Raw genomic sequence first — 17422 nt, 5'->3', positions numbered from 1 at the left:
TCTCCATTACCCAGATATTCCTAGTTAACATGCATGCACAAGCACAAATTAGGAGCAGGAATAGGCCACTCGGCCCCTCCAGCCTGCTCCGCCATTCAATAAGATTATGGCTGATCTGATTGTAACCTCAACCCAACATTCCTGAATACTCCCGATAACTTCCCACATGCTTGCTTATCAAGAAACTATCTGGCTCTGCCTTTAGGGGCTGGTTTAGCACACTGGGCTAAATCGCTGGCTTTGAAAGCAGACTAAGGCAGGCCAGCAGCATGGTTCAATTCCTGTACCAGCCTCCCCGAACAGGCGACTAGGGGCTTTTCACAGTAACTTCATTTGAAGCCTACTTGTGACAATAAGCGATTTTCATTTTGTTACATTAGAAATCCTCAAACGCTCTGCTCCACCACCTTTGAGAAAGGGACGGGATTCTCCCAGCCCCCACCGGGATGGAGAATCGCCGGGGGCGCATGAATCCCGCCCCAACGCCAGCTGCCGAATTCTCTGGCGCCGGGGTTTTGGTGGGGGCGGGAATTGCGTCATGCCAATTGGCGGCCGCTAACAGCCCCCCCCCCCCCCCCCCCCCCCCGGCGCTTCTCTGGCCCGCAATGGGCCAAGCGACCGCCCATTTTTGGCCGGTCCCGCTGGCGTAAAACAAACCAGGACCTGGCTCTACGGGCGGCCTGCAGAGTCCTCGGGGGGGGGGGAGGGGGGGGGGAATCTGGCCCCAGGGAGGATGCCCCCACGGTGGCCTGGCCCGTGATCGGGGCCCACGGATCCGCTGGCGGGTCTGTGCTGTGGGGCACTCGTTTCCTTCGTGCCGGCTGCTGTCAACCTCCGCCATGGCCGGCGCGGCAAAGAACCCCCTGCGCATGCGCTGGGATGACGCCAGAACAAGCTGGCGCTCCCGTGCATGCGCCAACTCGCCGGCCGGCAGAGGCCATTTGGCACCGGATGGTGCAGCACCAAGCCCTTCGGCGCCACCTGGCACGGCGCCAACCCCGCCGGCGCTGGCCTAGCCCCTGAAGGTGCGGAGGATTCCGCACCTTCCGGGTGGTCCAACGCTGGAGTGGTTCACTCCTCTCCTCGGCGCCGGTACGGCCCGCCCCGCTGGGTAGGGGAGAATCCCGCCAAGGGAGTTCCAAGGAACCATGACCCTCTGAGAGGAAAAAATTATCTATCTTAAGTGGACGATCCGTTATTTCTATACAATGGACCCTAGTTCTATTTTCTCCCACAAGAGGAAACATTCTTTCAACATCCATCACGTCAAGTTCCCTCAGGATCATTTATGTTTCAATCAAGTCGCCTCTTACTCTTCTAAACACCATTGGACACAAGCTTAGCCTATCCATTCTTTCCTCATAAGCCAACCCACTCATTCTAGGTATTAGTCTTATAAAGCTTTTCTGAGCTGTTTCCTTTCTTAAATAAGGAGACCAATACTGTATACAGTACTTCAGAAGTGGTCTCAGCATTGCCCATATAACTGATGCATAATCTCCCTATTTCCTACCTCTTAGTAACATAGCACATGCAGAGATGCCTGGCATCTTCATCATTTTAATTGTGTAGAAACTATGGCAGCACGGTAGCACAAAAGTTAGCACAGTTGCTTCACTGCTCCAGAGTCCCAAGTTTGATTTCCAGCTTGGGTTACTATCTGCGCAGAGTCTGCACATTCTCCCAGTGTTTGCGTGGGTTTCCTCCGGGTGCTCCGGTTTCCTCCCGCAGTCCAAAGATGTGCTAGTTAGGTGGATTTGCCGTGCTAAATTGCCCTTCGTATCCACAAATGTTAGGTGCGGTTACTGGTTACGGGGATAGAGTGGAGGCATGTGCTTGAGTAGGGTGCTCTTTCCAAGGGCCGGTGCAGACTCGATGGGCCGAATGGCCTCCTTCTGCACTGTAAATTCTATGGGGTTAATTGTACCAAACTTGCCAGGGAGGTTCAGATTGGATGCCCGTTTTACATTCCACTGACTTCTATGAGGAGGATAGTCAGACTTTGTAAAAATGAATGGTGTGTTTGAATATGGTACACTCTGAACTTCTACACAACTGCTATCCCACGATGGTAAACTGCTGCACAGACCTTTGTTATTTATTACTGAGCATTCTGGTGGCAGATGTGCTTGTGGTTCCTGTGTAGATGTCTTCCATTTGCTGCAATAGAGCTACGAAACTCAAAACTAGCTGCATGCTTGAAATTGTGAAAGCATTAGATAAATAACTAAATAAGTGTGTTGTAATTTTATTCCCGTGTCGCACTGGAACTGAAATTGCAACACAGTGGAGCAATGTTAACCTCCAAGGCTGGGGGAAAAGGGAAAAATGTAAAACTTTCCAAAGCAGACCTCCAAGCTGCCCATACCTGGTTTTAATGGAAGATCTCTGAAGGCAGAAGGGAAGGTTAATAGGGTCGTCAAAAAGGCATATGGGACACTTACCTTTATCAACCGATTCATAGATTACAAAACTGGGGAGGTCATGCTGGAGCTGTGTAGAACTTTGGTGAGGCCACAGTTGGAGTACTGTGTGCTGTTCTGGTCACCACATTATAGGAAGGATGTGATTGCACTGGAGGGGGTGCAGAGGCAATTCACCAGAATATTGCCTGGGGTGGAACATTTAAGTTATGAAGAGAGATTGGACAGGCTGGAGCGAGAAGATTGAAGAGTGATCTGATCGAGGTGTACAAGATTGAGGTGCATGGATAGGGAGCAGCTGTTCCCCTTAGTTGAAGGGTCAGTTACGAGGGAACACAAGTTCAAGGTGAGGGGCAGGCAGTTTGGGGGGATTTGAGGAAAATCTTTTTTACCCAGAGGGTGGTGACAGTCTGGAATGCACTGTCTCGGAGTGTGGTAGAGGTGGGTTGCCTCACATCCTTCAAAAAGTACCTGGAATAGCACTTGACATTATAATAACATTCAAGGCTATGGGGCAAATGGGATTAGGTAGACAGGTCAGGTGTTCTTCGTGCATCGGTATAAACCCGATGGGCCGAAGGGCTTCTTCTGCACTATTGTAGTCTGTGATTATGGATTGGGCGATCATTCTGCTCTCTAGGTAGGTTGTCTCTGAAATCTTTTTAACTGTATCTTTATTTTAACTGTATCTTTATTTTTGACACAGAAGGTGGGATTCATAGGCCTCCATAATCTCGACAAGTTTAAAAAGAAGAGGCAGGTGGGCCCTTGAGGTGAAAGTGCCCTTATTATTCTGCTGAGACCAGGAAGAGTGGGAGTGCTTTTCCCCAGTCTCTAATTTACTGTCATGCTATAATACCCCTGGAATTGACTGACTTACCCCAACCCCATGTGATGTCTAACGCCTCCTCGTTGCCACATCAGACATACCTGGCATCTGCATCCTGGCTGCCCTTCCACCTGACAGTCAGTCAGCTTGTCCATCTAGCTGGTTGTTGGTCAAGAAGCCTCTGAAATAATTTTCAAAGAGATCTTGCAGTTAATTTCTGCAGGTCGCCCAGGAAACCCTTACTTAGTTTCTCATCTGAAAATCACTTCCCACTTCCGTTTTCCTCCCAGCTCTGAGTAACTATCAGGATCAGTGACTTTATTTCTTCCTTTCTTTCCATTATCCTTCCTTCGTCCTGTTCACTAATGTACTAAACACAGTCCAATGTATGTTCCTTGAATCTAGTGTAAATTTAGATGCTACTCCATTTGTGTCAAAGGTTGGAAAGGTCAGCTGCACTTGTATCGTAAAGAAGCTCTGAAAATCTGGGGTAGAGGCTCGATGTAATTTCATATTCACCTGACCTATGCACCCAGGAAAGGGTGTTCCTGGAGATACATCGGAAATGTTGTCTCTGATTGGATTAACAAAGGACACTAATACTGATCCCAAATGTAAGGAGCGATGAGGTAAGAGAAAAGACTAGAGGAGCTTAGGGTTTAAAGTCTGCAAAGAAGACCGTTCAGAGAAAGGTTCTTTGAGGTATATAAATTATTTTACATGGTGCAGATAACATGAACTCAGATTATTACTTCAAACTGTAACAGGAGAAAATAAGACACACCGATAAATTGTAGATAGCAATTATAAATGCACCGATTAGAAAAATATCTCAATGTACCGATAAGACTTTGTGGAAAGTTCCCCAAATGAAACAAATAACGTATACTAGCAATTGTAGCAACTTGTGTTGTTATCTGTATATCTCAGAGTGCCACACAATGAATCAGGCATGATAATGGAGGTGGCAACATTGGGCACATTCAAAATAGAATTCAAAGTTATCATAGTGAGGAGAATTAAAACAATAGACGGGTGAACCTCGATAGACCAAAAGGACCATTTTTGTTCCTTATTTAACTTTTATGTTGTCCATGGAAGTGTTTTGGTTCTTTTTCCTGTTGGAATTAAATTAAAGGGAACACATTTCATCCACTCCATTAATTTATCCTGCAACAAAGCTCCTCAGCTGGAAGCCTAGACTCCTTGCTGGATACAATTCTTTTTAAATATAAATTTAGAGTACCCAATTCATTGTTTTTTCCAATTGAGGGACAATTTTAACGTGGCCAATCCACCTAGCCTGCACATCTTTGGGTAGTGGGGCGAAACCCACGCAAACACGGGGAGAATGTGTAAACTCCACACGGACAGTGACCCAGAGCTGGGATTGAACCTGGGACTTCGGCGCCGAGAGGCAGCAGTGCTATCCACTGCGCCACCGTGCTGCCCTTTGATGGATGCAATTCTATGGGCACCCTTTAATGCTCTGCATGAATAACCGTTATTCTCATGCGAGCCTCAATGCCAAATGTTAGACATAGACATAGAATTTACAGTGCAGAAAGAGGCCATTCAGCCCATCGAGTCTATACCGGCCCATAGAAAGATTATCCTACCTAAACCCACACCTCTACCCTCTACCCGTAACCCCATCTAACCTTTTTGGACCACCTAACCTGCACGTCTTTGGACTGTGGGAGTAAACCGGAGCGCCCGGAGGAAACCCACGCAGACACGGGGGGAACGTACAGACTCCACACAGACAGTGACCCTGCAGGGAATCGAACCTGGGACCCTGGTGCTGGAAAGCCACAGTGCTAATCACTTGTGCTACCGTGCTCTTCATGATCTCCCTTCATCCTTCTCGACTGTTTGCAGCCTTTGACTCAGTTGACTGCACCATCACTTCTTAAGGTTTCTGCACTGGTATCCTGCTGAGTGGTTCCAATTATAACTATCTAACCTCTTTCGTGCTTTGTTATCTCCAAACTTGATTATTCCAATGCACTCTTCACTGGTCTCCTATACTCTACATCCCATAAATGGGGACATCCAAAATTCCGCTGCTCTTGTCCTAACTCTCACAAAATGTCATTTTATATCACCGCTGATCTGCATTCACTCCCAATGAATCAACATCTTGATTTTAAAATTCTATCTTTGTTTTCAAATCTCTCCATGGCCTAAACCTGTCCTATCTCCATAATGTCTTCCAGCCCGACAATCCTCCAAGATACCTGTACTCATTTAATTCTGGCCACTTGAGTGTGCCCGCCTTTGCTCACTCCACCATTGGCTGTGCCTTCAGTAATTCCCTTCCTAAATCTCTCTGCCTCTCTATTTCATTTTCCTCCTCTAAGACATTCCTTAAAACTAATCTCTTTGACCAAGCTTTTGGTCATCTGACCTAATATTTGCTTATATTTCTGATAAAAGAGACATGCTGTGAAAGCTGTTCATCTTGTACTCATCAGGGCAGTTTGCAAGAATGCCATAGGGACTTGGTAGACAGGAAGGTGCAAAATATTCACATACCCTCCCTGTCCTTTGCATACAGAAGGAGTATGTCATGTATTGCACCTTTTTCAATTGGAAAAAGCTTGGGGCACAACCAATCCCTGGTTCATTCCCCATGTCAATTCCTTGACCAATCAGAGTGACCTGCCTGGTTTGAATTTGAATAAAGATTTGGCAGTTAACTGTTCTCTGATGCATTCTCCATGGCAATGCCTCTACCAATCAGAGTTTGCTTGCCAACCAATAAGCACACTCCTCTCATGCAGTATAAATTGTTGTTCCTTTTACTATTTGTATTCTTGCAAACTATGCTGATGAGTGCAAGATGCTTCAACGTATGACTTTTTCTTTTAGCAATACTCAAGTTCTGTACCTACAAAATGACTGTCACCTGATGTGCTATTGTATTTTGTTTTCTATTTCTCCTGTGAAACATTTTGTCCAGTCATTATATTTGTATAACCACAAAAAGGTGGTATATATATATATGTGTATGTGTACACATGTACATATATAGATCTATGTGTACAGGTCCACAGGTCACTGAAAGGGGCAACACAGGTGGAGAACGTAGTCAAGAAGACATATGGCATGCTTGCCTTCATTGGCCGGAGCATTGAGTATAAGAATTGGCAAGTCCTGTTGCAGCTGTATAGAACCTTAGTTAGGTCACACTTGGAGTATAGTGTTCAATTCTGGTTGCCACACTACCAGAAGGATGTGGAGGCGTTAGAGAGGATGCAGAAGAGATTTACCAGGATGTTGCCTGGAATGGAGGGGATTAGCTATGAGGAGAGGTTGAATAAACTCGGTTTGTTCTCACTGAACGACGGAGGTTGAGGGGCGACCTGATAGAGGTCTACAAAATTATGAGGGGCATAGACAGAGTGGAGAGTAAGAGGTTTTTCCCCAGCGTAGAGGGGTCAATTACTAGGGGGCATAGGTTTAAGATGCGAGGGGCAAGGTTTAGAGTAGATGTACGAGGCAAGTTTTTTTACACAGAGGGTAGTGGGTGCCTGGAACTCGCTGCCGGAGGAGGTGGTGGAAGCAGGGACGATAGTGACATTTAAGGGGCATCTTGACAAATACATGAATAGGATGGGAATAGAGGGATACGGACCCAGGAAGTGTAGAAGATTGTAGTTTAGTCGGGCAGCATGGTCGGCACGGGCTTGGAGGGCCGAAGGGCCTGTTCCTGTGCTGTACTTTTCTTTGTTCTTTGACAGGGTAGGGGAGTGGGTCTGGATAGGGATCTCTTTCAGAGGATCAGTGCAGACTCAAATGGCCTCCTTCTGCACTGTAAGAAATCTATGAGATCACAGCTCAGATTCAGTAGGATTTTGGCGATGAGGAAATACAAATATTTTTTAAAATATTTTTTTTCTCTTTTTAAAAAAATTTAGAGTACCCAATTAAGGGACAATTTAGTGTGGCCAATCCACCTAGCCTGCACATCTTTGGGTTGTGGGGGCGAAACCCACGCATACATGGGGAGAATGTGCAAACACCACACAGACAGTGACCCAGAACCGGGATCGAACCTGGGACCTTGGCGCCGTGAGGCAACAAGGCTAACCCACTGTGCCACCATGCTGCCCCCAAGGAAATATGCATATGAAGGGAGAAAGACTTGAAAAATTGGGGTCGCACTTCTTGGAACGGAGAAAATTGTGTTACGATTTTCAGAAGTGTTTAAAATTGCAATGGGATGACACAGGAGAGATAGAAATGGATCTTTCCAATGAATGAGGAACTTAGCACAAGTAAATATAGATACAAAATGAAATGGAAGAGATTTAAAACTGAGAACAGGAGAGTTGTTTTTTTAACGTAGAAGGCTGTGAGCCTGTTTAATGCAGCAACGGAAGTAGTGATTGAAGTAGAAAGCATCTTCACATTTAACAATAAGTTAGATAGGTTGTTGAATGAAAGGGGAAAAAGGGATATGAAAGAACAGGAACAGGTGGGACCTGTACAAGCAGGATGGTCTATGTCTAAACCAGAGCGGGGCCAACATCCTTGCTGGCGGGTTTGCTAGTGCAGTTGGGAAGAGTTTAAACAAGTTTGGCAGGGGGAGGGGACATAGACTGATAACAGAATAGGGATAGAGTATAACATCGTATAACATAGAAAAATAATCAGATCAGAGGGAATACAGCAGTAGTAAGTTTCAAGGGAGTAAGACAAGGCTGGATGGCCTCTACTTTAATGCCAGGAGTATTAAAGGTTAAACTGATGAGTTAAGGGCGATGATTGCCACATGTAATTATGATATAATAGCTATCACAGGGACATGGTTGAGCGACGAGCACGATTGGCAGCTCAACATCCCTGGATATAGACTCTTCAGGCAAGAGAGGAGGGGGTAAAAGATGAGGAGGAATTGCATTATTAGTTAAGGAGGTAGTTACTGCAGTAAGGGAAGATGATATCTTGGAGGGGACATCAACTGAAGCTTTGTGGATAGAGCTTAGCAATAAAAAAGGGACAGCTACGTTGCTAGGTGTTTATTATAGACCCTCAGATAATCAGCGGGAAATTGAGGAGCAAATATGAGCAATTCGCGGAGCGGTGTAAAAATAATAAGAGGGTAATTAAATGAGGTGATTTCAACTTTCCCAAAATTTATTGGAATAGCCATCATGTTAAGGGCTTAGATGGTGTAGAGTTCTTAAAATGTATACAGGAGAACTTTTTTGCTCAATATGTAAAGGATCCAACAAGGGATGGCGCAGTGCTGCACCTAATTCTGGGGAATGAAGCCGGACAGACAGTTGATGTGTTGGTGGGGGAGCATTTTAGTGATAGCGACCATAACATGGTACAATTTAAATTTATTATGGACAAAAAAAGTTTCAAAACAAGTTTTTGGATTGGGGGAGAGTAGATTTTAACAAACTAAGGTAAGATCTGGCCAAGGTAAACTGGAAAGAGTTTCTTGTGGGGAAACCTACAGAAGAGCAGTGGGGGCCATTCAAAGTTGAAATGGGCATGGTACAGGCATAATATGTTCCCTCTAGTTATAGGAAAGTGTTACAAACCCAGTGAACCATGGATGACCGAGGCATTCAGGATACGATGAGATGGAAAAGAGAGGCTTTTAACAAGTATAAGGGGAGCAAGTCTGCAGAGGCATTAATGGAGTACAGAAAGTGCAGGATGGAGCTTAAGAAATCAATTAGGAGAGCAAAGTGGGGATATGAGAAAGTTCTGGCTGGTGAAAGTGGAGAAAATCCCAAAATATTCTATGTAAGTATATCAATGGGAAGAGGATAACCAGGGAAAGAGTAGGGTCCATTCAGGACCAAGGAGGAAATCTGTGGGTGAATTGTTTCCCAGACTGCTATAGAGGGGATTGTTGGTGCTTTGACCCTAATGTTTAATTTCTCTCTGGCTATGGGGGAGGTGCCAGAGGACTGGAGAACAGCTAATGTGGTCCCACTATTTAAGAAAGTTTGTAGAGACAAGCTAGGGAACTACAGAGCAGTGAGTCTCCCGTTGATGGTGGGGAAACTACTGGAGAATATTCTGAAGGAAAGAATCTGTCTCCACTTGGAGAGGCACGATTTGATCAGGAATAGTCAGCATGGCTTTGTCAGAGGGAGGTCATGCCTAACAATTTTGATTGACTTTTTTGAGCATGTAACCAAGTGTATAGATGAGGGTAGTGCAGTTGATATAGTTTACATGGATTTCAGCAAGGTTCCACATGGGAGATTTATTAAGAAGGCAAATGCACATAGGAATCAGGGTGATTTGATAAAGTGGATTCATAATTGGCTTGGCGGTAGGAGACAGAGGGTAATGATAGACGGCAGCTTGAGTGCCTGGAAGCCAGTGACCAGTGGTGTATCACAGGGATCAGTCCTGGACCCCCTATTATTTGTCATTTATATAAATGACATCGATAACTATGTGGGGGGCAGGATCAGGTTCGGTGGTTAACAGTAAGGTTGAATGTCTTGGGTTACAGGAAGATATGGACGGGCTGGTCAAATGGGCAGATAATTGGCAGATGGAATTTAACCCTGAAAAGTATGAGGTGATACCCTTTGGAAGGAGGAATTTAACAAGCCTAAGGAAGTATATTATGAAAGGCCCGACACTGGGAAGTTCCGAAGAACAAAAAGACCGTGGCGTGTTTGTCATAGATCTGTGAAGGCAGAAGGGCAGGTTAATAGGCTCATGAAAAAGGCATATGGGACATTCGCTTTGATTATTTCTGGTTTCTGGTACTATTTATTGTTTCTGGTACTCCAGGGAGAAGATGCTCAGCAGAGTGTATTGCGATTGAATTGGGAATTGCTCCTTCAGCAGCCTCAGGCCCTCTCTGTTGGGATTACAAAAGCAGGGATGTCATGATGGAGCTGTATAGAATTTTGGTGAGGCCACAGCTGGAGTACTGTGTGCAATTCTGGTCGCCACATTATAGGAAGGATGTAATTGCACTGGAGGGGGTGCAGAGGAGATTCACCAGAATGTTGCCTGGGATGAAACATTTAAGTTATAAAGAGAGATTAAAAAGGCTGGGGTTGTTTTCTCTGGAGCAAAGAAGACTGAAGGGTGACTTTATTGAGGTGTATAAGATTATGAGGGGCATAGACAGGGTGGATAGGGAGCAGTTGTTCCCCTTGGTTGAAGGGTCAGTTACAAGGGAACACAAGTTCAAAGTGAGGGGTGGGTGGTTTAGGGGGGGTTTGAGGGAAAGCTGTTTTACCCAGATAGTGGTGAAGGTCTGGAATGCTGTGCCTGGGAGGGTGATAGAGGCGGGATGCCTCTAAAAATACCTTTAAAATCCTTTTAAAAATACCTGGATAGGGACGGCATGTGGCGCAGTGGTTAACACTGGGACTGCGGTGCTGAGGACCGGGGTTCGAATCCCGGCCCTGGGTTCGAATCCCTGGACCCTTGGACGCCTTAACATTCAAGTCTATGGGCCAAGTGCTGGCATGTGGGATTAGGTGGCCCTTTAATGTGTCGGTGCAGACTCGATGGGCCAAAGGGTCTCTTCTGCATTGTAGTATTCTGTGATTCTGAGATTAGACTTCCTCCTATGGAGGAAAACACCAGTGGAGACTAGTTGGACTGAGTGTCCCTTTCTCCTGTTGTAATTGCCATGCAGCATTGGGAATCAATTAAGTTTTGCTTGTATCTTAAATGTGAATATGCATTTGAATGCAATTTTGAATTTGAATAGACAGCATTGTGAACATTCCTATTAACTTCTGGCAACATTTCTAGCCCTAAATAGGCTAGTTTGCATCTTCTTTCCTTGATGGTAATAGGCATATAATTAGGCATCTGGTTGAATGTAGCTCTTCTAATAACGTAAATAGGATCCCAATCCAGTTTATGTTTAAATTATAGGTTCAGTCACTTGCAATGCCAATGAGCACCTCACTGGCAGCCACATCAAGTTGCAGAAATTAAAATCACAATTTGAACTTAACGTCTACCTAATGCATTTAAACTTGCAAAGTAAAAAAAACTTGTTTCCCTTTCCCCATTCCCTTAGTTTTCCCACTGACAGAATTAATGATGTAGTCAGTAGCCTAAATCTTTTTCTGTGTGGCATTGTTTATTATTAATGCCAATATATCACAGTAGACAATGTGCAGAAGGTGTAATCAATTTTCATTTCCTGTCCGATTCCACAAACCAATCTTTATTCCACCCTCATTGTGCAATATGGAGAGGCTTTGTTAGCTTCATTAAGTCTGTTTTTAGTTGAAGTATTTTGAGTTCTCTGTGTATATTTTTGTAGTTGGAAGCAGGTCACATTGTATGATGGTGCCAAGTATTTGCTGAAACTCCTTAGTAACTTATTGCTACATAGCACTGGGCATAATGCAGCGATGTAGTTTAAAGGGACAGTGCCATCCTGTAAGAGGGATTTGTAAACCTTTTTGCCTTACGGAAGATCAGAGTGTAATGTTTACTAAGATAGCCCAGTCAAATGATGCAATTATCTATTTTCAGTACAATTTATGACATTGTATTGCCTCCAAGTGATAAAAGCACAATGAACTTGAAACTTTTTCCAAAAGACAATGCAAATGACTGTATTTTGTTTCTAAACTTGGCTTACTATTTCTTTAAGGGAATATAACAGTGGTAAGTTTCCACAATGGCCCTGTCCTTTGTGTCTTCAGATTGTGTATGTGTGGCATGGTGAACTTTAGTGTGTCTCTTTAGGTGGGGATGGAGCATGTCCATGGTGTGTCTGATTGTTACATGGTCATCTTAATGTAAAGAAGAATGGGAATTTGTGTAAAAATATTCTAAGATCGTGGTGAGTCTGTGTTCTGGAGTAGATCTTTTGGGGCTCAGCAAAGGCAGTGCGGAGCAAGCTTTAGACATTTTAGAGTTTGTGGTCTATTTCAGCATTTCATTACTCATACACCTAAACTGTGTTACTTCAATTTCCACATTCTCTTCCACAGTGCGGCTGGTGGTGAGATTTTCAACCAATGTATAGCCGAGAGGGAAGAGGCCTTCAAAGAAAAAGATGTCAAACGGCTCATGAGGCAGATCTTAGAGGGTGTGGCTTTCTTGCACAGAAACAACATCGTCCACCTTGATTTAAAAGTAAGTACCACTTGTACTTTTGTTTAAAATTGTACAATGCTCTTTCAATTTTAACACATCTTGCATATGGATGTTACTTGGCAGCTGAATAAGGTGCAGTGCTTTCACATTAATAGTCAATTGTCAATTATTTTTGAATGAGCACTTTTCCTCTTTTGTGGGATTTTGGTAGCCCTGCGGTGTGATTCCTGAAGTGTGCAGATTAGACCCGGTACATTTAGGTCTGGACTTTGGGGATTTGTTTAGATAGCCAGGGTACCTCTTTGGAGAGGATAGTCAGGTCCAAGAAGCTTTGGATCTTGTCCAGAGCCACCTTTGGGGGAGGTCAGGTGCCCTTTGGGCTAGATAAGGTTCTCATTGGAATTGTTGAAAGCAGGCATAAATATACATTAAAAGTGCATAAAAGCACTACTACCAAGCTCATTCTAACTGTCAAAATTCTCATAAGCACCTTGAAGGGAGCTGTCAAATGGAACTTTCGAAAGAAGCTGTCAAGGCAAAATTCTGAAGTGTTTTTTAAAAGATAATTGCTTGCTATCTGTCTGTTACTTAAGCTTGAGCTCCATTACTGGATTACTGCTACGTGACTGTTTTTACAACTACCCGTTATCACAGTAGGGTGCCTGTGGTTTCAGTTTGATTGACATCTACAAGTAGCCATTGATGTTTTATGGGACTGTGAATTGCAATATTTGCTGTTATAAGTGTCTGTGCACTTGAATTAAATGTTTGTTATAAGACTTTATTTAGTTGAAGGATGTAAATGTAGTAAATGGGTTTTTATGAATGAGAATTTTTTTCAAAATAGTGAAGCCTGCAGTAGATACTTGAGACTTATTTTATCTCATCTCTGCATGCATCCCGCGGTCTGCATGAGATAAATACTAGGTGAATTGGCGTGGTAGGTGGAAGAGCAAAGGATGGGTGCATGGATTGGCATGAGTTGGCACTAAGTTGGCATAGGGCTATAAAGGGCCATTGGAGTTGGTCAGAGGGGCATAGGTTGGCATGGAGTGTATGAGAGGCCAAGGGGGTATAGGTTGATATGGGGGAGCATGCGAGACCATGGGAGTTTTTCGGAGGGCATCAGTGTTTCCCACTGACCCTCGTGGGGTTATGACAGGGGTAAATCATTTTCAGGTGGGGAAAAAATGTGAGCATAGTGTATCCCAAAGATTTGTACCAAGTTATTTTTGTTTTCCATTTATATAAATGCTTTGGACATCGTAAGAAGAAGAATTTTAAGAGGAACCCTCCTCCACCGACCAATAGTGGCAGCCCTGTGTACCATCTACAAGATGCACTGCAGTAATTCACCAAGGTTCCTTAGATAGCACCTTTCACACCCACGACAACTACCATCTAGAAGGACAAAAGCAGCAGATACTTGGGAACCCCTCCACCTGGAGGTTCCCCTCCAAGTTACTCACTACACTGACTTGGAAATATATTGCCGTTACTTCGCTGTTGCTGGATCAAAATCCTGGAACTCCCTCCCCAACAGCACAGTGGATGTACCTACACCTTAAGGACTGCAGTGGTTCAAGAAGGCAACTCACTACCACCTTCTGAAGGCAACCAGGGATGGGCAATAAAAGCTGGCCTAACCCACATCCCGTAAATGAATTTAAAACAATTTTGTAAATTTTAAAGCTTATTGACACCCAAGTGTTGGTCACGATGATCTGAGAAAGGTTGTAGGTGAACAAAGACAGGTTAATAGATTAGGTAGATGGATAGCAGATATCATAAATGCAAAACAGTAAATTTTGGGGTAAAGAACAGTGCAAGGAAATATTATACTGTCAATATCTGTTTCTGAAGGGGTCTTTAAGGGGCATGCAGGTAGTAACGGCCATAAAAAGACTCTGGGCATTACATGTTTTATTCGAACAAGATGTGGAGATGCTGGCGTTGGACTGGGGTGAGCACAGTAAGAAGTCTTACAACACCAGGTTAAAGTACAACATTTTTGTTTCAAACACCAGCTTTCGGAGCACTGCTCCTTCCTCAGGTGAATGAAGAGGTCTGTTCCAGAAACATATATACAGACAAATTCAAAGATGCCAGACAATGCTTAGAAAGTGGGCATTTGCAGGTAATTAAGTCTTTACAGATCCAGAGATAGGGGTAACCCCAGGTTAAAGAGGTGTGAATTGTCTCAAGCTAGGACAGTTGGTAGGATTTCGCAAGCCCAGGCCAGATGGTGGGGGTTGAATGTAATGAGACATGAATGCCAGCTCCCGGTTGAGACCGCACTCGTGTGCAGAACTTGGCTATAAGTTTCTGCTCAGCGATTCAGCGTTGTCGCGCGTCCTGAAAGCCGCCTTGGAGAACGCTTACCCGAAGATCAGAGGCTGAATGCCCGACAATCGACAGGCAGAAATGTTCTCTTCCAGTCGGGGAACACTTCAGCAGTCAAGGGCATTCAGCCTCTTATCTTCAGGAAGCAATGGAGATGTGAGAAACATCTTCATGCTGCGGTTGGTTAAAATGGGATCTGTGCTGCCTGAGTGTGTGGTGGAGGCAGGGTCAATCGAGGCATTCAAAAGGGAGTTGGATTCTTATCTGAAAAGGAAGAATGCACGTAGCTACGGAGAAAAGTCAGTGGGGAGGCACTAGATACATTGCTCCGACAGTAACAAGGTCCAGACACGATGGGCCGAGTGGCCTCCTTCTGTGCTGTAACAAATCTGTGAGGCTGACCCCATGTCTTTGGATAATGCTGCCAAGGGGAAAATGTAGATGAGGTAGAGAAAGAAGTCAGGACAGAATTCTTGGATTTGAGGTTGAAGGCCGCAGAGTTTTAAGGTAATTCTTAGTTGAACCTGGAATAGTGAGTAACTTTAGCAGAGGAGATTAAGGCTCATTGTAGTCCAGGCATGTTTTGTGGCTGATAGCTAATCAGTTCTGTGCCATATACGCTCATACCAATGGTTCGCACCTATCTGGTTGCTATTTGAGGAAAAATCCAATGATAACCAGGCTGCATCATTGGAATACAGTACAATTTTCCTTGCAGGCAGGTTGATGAGGAAATGCTGCTTGGAGAAGTCTGCCTGGTTGGATTTACATGAGGTGAATGTATGAACGAGCCTGCAGAGAACTAAACTTTCAGGAAAAACAATTAATTAACAATAAGCTAGTCTTTTCCAATAATTAAATATAACAGCCCTTCACATTTTTCTCAAACCCACATAATCCAAAGAATGTAAATGTCTCCTGAAGCTACCACAACCATCATGACTGGAGAATTGCAAAGACAAACCTCATGCACCCATTAACCTTCGGCTTTCCCTGAACAAATCAAGTCGTTGCTGTACTTTTAGGCAACAACAAGGCAGTTCACACGGGTTAACTTAATTCACCACACCTCCACCAAGAATGCACCTAATCTGTTGAGGAGCCTCTCCCTTGTAAGGAGGAAATATTAAACTTGTGCAAGGCCAAGGTAGCACCCTCACCTCTGAGTTAGAGGTTGTGGCTTCAAGCACCATTCCAGAGGCGTGAGCACAAATTCCAAAAATGTAAGGAGTGCAGTTCTGAGGGGGGTGCTGCATTGTCAAACATACCAGCTTTTGGTTACGGTGTTAAATCAAGGCTCACGTGTGGCTCTCGGGTGTTCAGAAAGGATCTCAGGGCACTGCCTAAAGAAGGAGTTCCCCTTGGAGTCCGACCCAATATTTATCCTTGACAAATATCACCAAAAATAATCCAGTGATTAATCATATTACTGTTTGTGAGAGCATGCTGTACACAGATTTCCTGCTGTGTTTCCTGCAGTACAGTTAAAGTACATTGCTCAGAGACTGCGTGCATCCTATCATTGGAATTGTGAGACTAGCTAAGATGAAAAAGGAAGCATATATAAGATCTAGGCGACTTAAAACTGATGAAGCTTTGGAGGAATATCGGGAAAATAGGAAAAATCTCAAAAGCGCAATAAAGAGGGCTAAAAGGGGTCATGAAATATCTTTGGCTAACCGGGTTAAGGAAAATCCCAAAGCCTTTTATTCGTATATAAGGAGCAAGAGGGTAACTAGAGAAAGGATTGGCCCACTCAAAGACAAAAGAGGGAATTTATGCGTGGAGTCAGAGGAAATGGGTGAGATTCTTAATGAGTACTTTGCATCGGTATTCATCAAGGAGAGGGACATGACGGATGTTGAGGTTAGGGATAGATGTTTAAATACTCTAGGTCAAGTCGGCATAAGGAAGGGGGAAGTTTTGGGTATTCTAAAAGGCACTAAGGTGGACAAGCCCCCAGGTCCGGATGGGATCTATCCCAGGTTACTGAGGAAAGCGAGGGACGAAATAGCTGGGGCCTTAACAGATATCTTTGCAGCATCCTTGAGTACGGGTGAGGTCCCGGAGGACTGGAGAATTGCTAATGTTGTCCCTTTGTTTAAGAAGGGTAGCAGGGATAATCCAGGGAATTATAGACCTGTGAGCTTGACGTCAGTGGTAGGCAAGCTGTTGGAGAAGATACTGAGGGATAGGATATATTCACATTTCGACTTTCAAAGTGGAGTAGATTGGAGAGTTGGGCAGAGAAATGGCAGATGAAGTTCAATCCAGGCAAATGCGAGGTGATGCATTTTGGAAGATCCAATTCAAGAGCGGACTATAGGTTAATGGAAGGGTCCTGGGGAAAATTGATGTACAGAGAGATCTGGGAGTTCAGGTCCATTGTACCCTGAAGGTGGCAACGCAGGTCGATAGAGTGGTAAAGAAGGCATACAGCATGCTTTCCTTCATCAGACGGGGTATTGAGTACAAGAGTCGGCAGGTCATGTTACAGTTGTATAGGTCTTTGGTTAGGCCACATTTGGAATACTGCGTGCAGTTCTGGTTGCCACATCACCAGAAGGATGTGGATGCTTTAGAGAGGGTGCAGAGGAGGTTCACTAGGATGTTGCCTGGTATGAAGGGTGTTAGCTATGTTTTCGTTGGAAAGACGGAGGTTGAGGGGGGACCTGATTGAGGTCTACAAAGTTATGAGAGGTATGGACAGGGTGGATAGCAACAAGCTTTTTCCAAGAGTGGGGGTGTCAATTACAAG

At 44.4% G+C, this 17422-nt stretch overlaps 1 protein-coding gene across 1 annotated transcript in view; it reads left to right on the top strand.

Moving 5' to 3' along the window:
• Window positions 1-17422, top strand: part of stk17a (serine/threonine kinase 17a) — a 94795-nt gene that overhangs the window by 63711 nt on the left and 13662 nt on the right. Inside the window, exon 3 of the mRNA XM_038797806.1 lies at window positions 12216-12360. Coding sequence (XP_038653734.1) covers window positions 12216-12360 — 145 coding nt within the window. The remainder of the gene's footprint in view (window positions 1-12215; window positions 12361-17422) is intronic.

Source organism: Scyliorhinus canicula, chromosome 5 (assembly GCF_902713615.1).
Source record: "Scyliorhinus canicula chromosome 5, sScyCan1.1, whole genome shotgun sequence".
NCBI classification, from domain to species: domain Eukaryota; kingdom Metazoa; phylum Chordata; class Chondrichthyes; order Carcharhiniformes; family Scyliorhinidae; genus Scyliorhinus; species Scyliorhinus canicula.
Note: the sequence above shows the minus strand (reverse complement) of the source record. Positions and strands in the feature narration are given on the sequence as shown.